At 39.9% G+C, this 5,954-nt stretch overlaps 1 protein-coding gene across 1 annotated transcript; it reads left to right on the plus strand.

Moving 5' to 3' along the window:
- The first annotated feature begins 1,879 nt into the window (after positions 1-1,879).
- On the plus strand, positions 1,880-2,854 carry LOC140523937 (olfactory receptor 5V1-like). The gene has a single exon (XM_072638499.1). It carries the CDS (start codon positions 1,880-1,882, stop codon positions 2,852-2,854), a length of 975 nt encoding a protein of 324 aa, XP_072494600.1.
- Positions 2,855-5,954: the final 3,100 nt, after the last annotated feature.

Consider the following 5,954-nt stretch of genomic DNA (forward strand, 5'->3'; position numbering starts at 1 on the left):
GGAGGTCTAAGGGATACTTGGCCCTGTGGTTCTAAAGGCTACATGGTGTCATTTCCCTTCAGGGTCAGTTTATGAGCCACACAAGAAACTCAGTCTCATTCTTTTATAACCCAACTTCATCACCTACAGGTTGTGAATGATTTTTAGTGGTTCTCCCAAACTAAACCTACCCTCAAAGAATGAAGATTTGTCACCACCAAGGATGTTTCTGAGAAATCCTGGAGGCTCAGGAAGCAATTTTCAAACAGAAGTTTCCTCAAAGTTTTCAGTAATGGAAGCATCATAAGAAGGAAATAGGACTTTAAGTGTCTACTTTGTTCCAACTACTAAGCTAAGGGCTTTACAAATTTTGTTTCATTATTCTCACAACAACCCTGCCAGGTAAGTGCTATTACTATTCCAATTTTACAATTGAAGAAACTGAGTTAGATGTTAAGTGTCTTTCCCAGAGTCACATAGCTAGAAAGTTTCTTAGTCCCAATTTGAATTCAAGTCTTTCTGTTTTCAGGTATAGCACTCAATTCATTGCACCACCTAGGGCGTTAAAATATAAACAATATATAAAGTGTAAGCCTAAAGATTCTCAAGGTAATTACTTTGAAGGGATGACCTCCATTTGCTATTCATTTATTTAAAACTGTCCACCTTGCTGTTTGACATTATACATGTAGGCAGAGCCAATTTTAGGTAAAAGCTGCCAAAGAGGCAAAGTTTGTAATTCACTTCCTTGATTTCTGTCTTTGCTTCCCTCTTCTGCTTTCCGCTCTGATGACTGCTCCAGCCTAGATCACTTTCCTCAGTCTTCTGCATCCCTTCCCTCATCACCTAGAGTAAGGGGTTGCCACAGTTCCCTCTATGAAAATGAGTTCTGAAGCAACTGAAGATCTTTAGCCTTGAGAAGAGATTTCTGGGGGACATGATAATGTAATGGCAAATGTGTATATTGGCTCTTATTCCACATGCCCCCATAATGTATCACCAGGCATTCATGTGCCCTTGAAGCCCTATCCAGTGAGGCTCAGGAGGTTGTGACCTGTCTAAAGTGGAACAGTATGTATTGTATTTGCCAAGAATCAAGTAGACTGAATCTACATCAAATCTGACTTCAGCTACTTACTAGCTGTATAAATTATGGTCACAGAAAGAGATAAAACAAAGAAAGCAGGATTATTGGACAGTGATTTTTAATATTTATATCCTCAGTGCTTGGCACATAGTAGGCACTTAATACATATTAATTGACTGACTGAATGTCAGATCCACAGAGACTTGGGATAAAATAGCAGTCAGTCCATCAGTGAACCCAGTGCAGAGGGGTCAGCAAGTATCAGTGAAGCACTTGAGGAGAGAACTCCAAATTCATGATTTGAGAATTCCAGTTCAAGCCAAGCTTCCTTCTTTAGTATTCACATAAGTCTCCTGCCCTAAAGCTCTCTGAAGAGTTTTGAAATGTATTGTGAGACATGGCATGCCCACATCAAAGAAGGTGGTCTCTGTGCTCTTTAAGCAAAACAGCATTAAAGCAGTTCAAAAGAAACATGAGATGCACAAATTTAGAGAATCCACTCCAAATATTCCCATGAAGTCTTTCTGCTCAACCTGTAGTAGAACATTCTAAGCTCCCATTGGTGTGATCAGAAGGATTCAGACACACTATAACTTCACTCTAACATACTGATGTCATTTTACTCCTAAGGACAACAACCATTCATTTGAGGATGTGTTTGTCCATCTTTGCCCTTCCTGTGCTGTCTCTGTTCTGGGTTAATTACTTCCCATTGATTTCTGTAGCCATAGTATCATGAAGTGAGGTGAGATAGAGGAAGAGGTTAACTCTCTTCTCTCCCAAATAATGACATCTTGTATTTTCATTTCAGTTATGAAGGACATTAAGGAAAGGAGAAACCAAACTGATGTCACTGAATTCATCTTCCTGGGGTTTTCCAAGCACCCAGAACTGCAGGGATTGCTCTTCCTGGTATTTTTAGTTATATACTTGGCAACTCTCCTGGGGAACCTTTTCATATTAACAGCAATCAGAATCAATCCAGTTCTTCATACTCCTATGTATTATTTCCTCAGCAACTTGTCCTTCCTGGACATCTGCTATACCTCCACCACTGTCCCCATCATCCTGGTGAATTTCTTCCAAGAGAAGAAGACCATTACCTATGAAGGCTGTGTGTCTCAGCTCTTCTTTCTTGTTACTTTTGCACGTTCTGAGTGTGTCCTGTTGGCTGCTATGGCTTATGACAGATTTATAGCCATTTGCCATCCATTACGTTACCCAGTTCTTATGAGCAAGAGAATCTGTGCCTACTTAGCAGCTGGGTCCTGGTTGTGTGGGTTAGTGAATTCTTTGACGCACACAAGCCTCACTACAACTCTCACTTTGTGTGGTCCTAACCAGATCAGTCATTTTCTCTGTGATATCCCCCTACTCCTGAAGCTCTCCTGCTCAGATACTTCAGTCAATGAGGTTGCTCTCTATGTATCCAGTGCCATCATTGGTCTGAGCCCCTGCCTCTTCACTGCTGTGTCCTATATACTCATTATCTCTGCCATCTTGAAAATCCAGTCTGCTCAGGGGAGGAAAAAAGCCTTCTCCACCTGTGCCTCTCACCTCACAGTGGTGGTTATCTATTATGGAACTGGCAACTTCAATTATGATCAACCCAGCTCAGGCTACTCTCTGGATGTGGACATCCTGGTCTCTGTCCTCTTCTGTATTGTCACTCCCATGTTAAATCCTATCATCTACAGCCTGAGAAACAAGGAAGTCAAAGTTGCCTTGAGGAAACTTCGTGAAGGGTATATTTTACCCATTAATTCCATTGTTCAAATCACTTCTTAACCTGGAGTCCACGAAGTTGATCTAAAAATATATATTAATTGTATTCTCAATACAATTGATTTCCTTTGGAATTCTGTCTTTTACACGTTTAAAAACATTCTTTAAAAACACTATCCATTCTATTTTCTCCAATTCTCTGATTTTTACCTTTAATGTGGACCTATCCACTGGTAATTTCCTCAGATGCCTGCATGACAATTTCTTTCCACCTGCAAAAAGCCTTCTATAAATCAATAGCTATACCACATATCTCTCTTCCTTCTTGGTCAACCTGCTTGGGAAAGCCACCTAAAATTGGTGCTTCATTTTCCTTTTCATTCAATCTCTGTAAATTCTCTAGAATCTGCTTTCTGACCTCATCATTCAACTGAAACTGCTCTCCAAAGTTATACATGATCCCCTAATTGCTAAATCTAACGTCCTTTTCTCACTCCCCATCTGCAGACTTTGAAGGTGGTGATCATCCTCTTCTCAATACTTGCTTCTTTCTAGGTTTTCCTGACACTGTCTTCTCCCAGCACTCCTCCCACCTAGGTGATCAATCCTTCTCTGTCTCCTTTGCTAGACTGTTTTTTAGGTCTTGCCCAAACTTGGGATCCCCACAGGGTTCTCTCCTGGACAATCTTCCCTTTTTTCTCCATACTATTTCACTTGATGATTTCTGCTTCCATGGATTCAATTATCATCTTTCTTTTCTTTTCTCTTGAACTAAACTTCTCTGCTGGCTTCCAGTCTCATATCTCCAACTCCCTATTAGACATCTTGAACTGGATGTCCCATGGACATCTTAAACTCAACATGTCCAAAATTGAACTCAGTCTTCCCTCTAAATCCTTCTTTCTCCCTAACTTCTCTTTACTATTGAGGGTACCCCCATCCTCCTAGTCATCCAGGATCACTATCTAGGTGTGATTCATGACTCCTTACTCTTCCTCCCTATATCTACTCTGTTGCCAAGGATGAAGATCATTCCATCATGATATCATTTGCATATGTTCCTTCTCTCTTCTGACTCTTCTACCTTACTGATAGCAGACCCTTACTAACTTATGTCTGGATTACTCCATAGTCTGCTGCTATTTGGCCCCTCTCTATTACAGTCTGTCCTTCACTCAGATAATCAAAGTTATCTTCCTAAAGCACAGATCTGACAGTCTCACCCCCTTGCTCAACAAATTCCAGTGGCTCTGTAACCCCATGAGGATCACATATAAAATGGTCTGTTATTCAGAGTCTTTCATAACCTGCTCTTCCTCACCTTTAGCCTTCTTACTTTCCATCATTTTCTCTGTGATCCAGTGACACTGGTTTTCTTTCGTTCCTTGAGAAAGACAATCTATCTCCTGACTCCTTGCATTTTCGCTGGTCTTAGATTCCCCCATGCCTGGAATACTTTCCCACCTCATTTCCACACATTCTAAGTGCTTAAAAAAAAGGTTTATTGACTAAGAAGTGGGTCCATAGGCTGCATCAGATTGCTAGAGGGGTCCATACCACATAAAAAGATGAAAAACACCTACTCTACATCAATATAACTCTTCCTATATAAATTGATTCCTATGGTGGGAGTAACAGAAGGGATACAAAGGGTTATACAATAGCACATGACTATGACTTTCAATTAGAAGCTTCTTGAGAGCAAGGACTGAAATTTGTTTTGGTTTTTGCCTTTCTTTTGGTATTTCCAGCCCTTAGCATAATGCTTGGTACATAATAAATCATTGGCGAACAAGCAACTTTAATCTTGATGTGTTTGGGGGGAAAGGAAGTCTTGCTAATAATTAGAATTTTTGAAAAGTGGAGTGGTTAAATAATTATAATATGCAAAATCAAATGTGAAGTGCATTTGTTAAAACTACTGATGTTGAGGGTGAAAGATTTTTACTAACTGGGAGTCTGTGGATCCCTAACACACTGTCCTGTGATATTTACATTTTGGGAATCTATAAGTCTAAAAAATTACACATTTCAGTGTTATCGTTCTACAGTATCTTCTGAAGAGTGCTATTTCTGTATTTCTATTTTGTCTGTGATATTAACATAAGTTCTTAATATGTTTGGAAGCTTTTGACTTTTTACATGACAGTCTCAGATAATTTTTATCCTTGAATATGTGCAAGGAAATATGCCTTCCTACCACATGGCAGGTACTACATCATTTACAGAACTGAGGACTCTACATGTGCCTCATACTGCCTTATGGCAGCAGTGAAGGGTCAAGACTGCCAACAAGGGAAGAGGTCTAAACAGGAGAAGCCAGGAACAAGACCCAGGTGATCAGGACTGGATAAGTTCCATTAGGCAGAAAAGGTATGAATGGGGAAAGGAAGAAAAAAAGAAAGAAAGGGATGAATGGGAAAGCATTTCGCAAGGATTTACTCTGTGTCACCCATTTTGCTTAATCTGGGGGATAAATATAAAAGGAGCCACTGTTCCTGCTTCAAGAACCTTATTTTCTTACAAGGGAAGACAACATTTATAGGCAAGTGGTAACTAGGCAGGGAAAGAGAGGTAGGAAGGGATTGGGGTAGGACATGAGAAGTTCTGCATGTGGCAGGCAGAGGATGAAATGGCCTGGATTAGATAGTTGGATGGCTAGGTGACAAGTGCATATCCATCAGTTCAAAACAAAAAGAGAGGAAAAAATGGTTTTATTATGAGGTCTTTTTTTCATTAAGGGCTGAGAATGAAATTTTTCTGAATGAAAAGAACCATTTTCAGCCACTATTACTGAACACTGAATGGTTTTGAAAATTAGATTTTGCTACAGATATTTCTTAATGAATTCAAGAATAGTTAGGTGTCCCATGGAGGGCCTGGAGGCAGGAAAGTTCGTCTCCCTGAGTTCAAATCTAGCCTCAGACACTTATTAGCTGTGTGACCCTGGGCAAGTAATTCGTGGAACCCTGTTTGCCTCTGTTTCCTCATCTGTCAAATGATCCAGAGAAGGAAATGGCAAACTACTCCAGTATCTTTGCCAAGACAACCCCAAATGGGGTCATGAAGAGTCAATCACAACTAAAATGATTGAACAACAACAATGAATTCAATATAAAAACAGAACTTATTTGTGAAATTTATACCACAATAAAGTCAATTT

The sequence above is a fragment of the Notamacropus eugenii genome, chromosome 2, assembly GCF_028372415.1.
Source record: "Notamacropus eugenii isolate mMacEug1 chromosome 2, mMacEug1.pri_v2, whole genome shotgun sequence".
NCBI lineage: Eukaryota > Metazoa > Chordata > Mammalia > Diprotodontia > Macropodidae > Notamacropus > Notamacropus eugenii.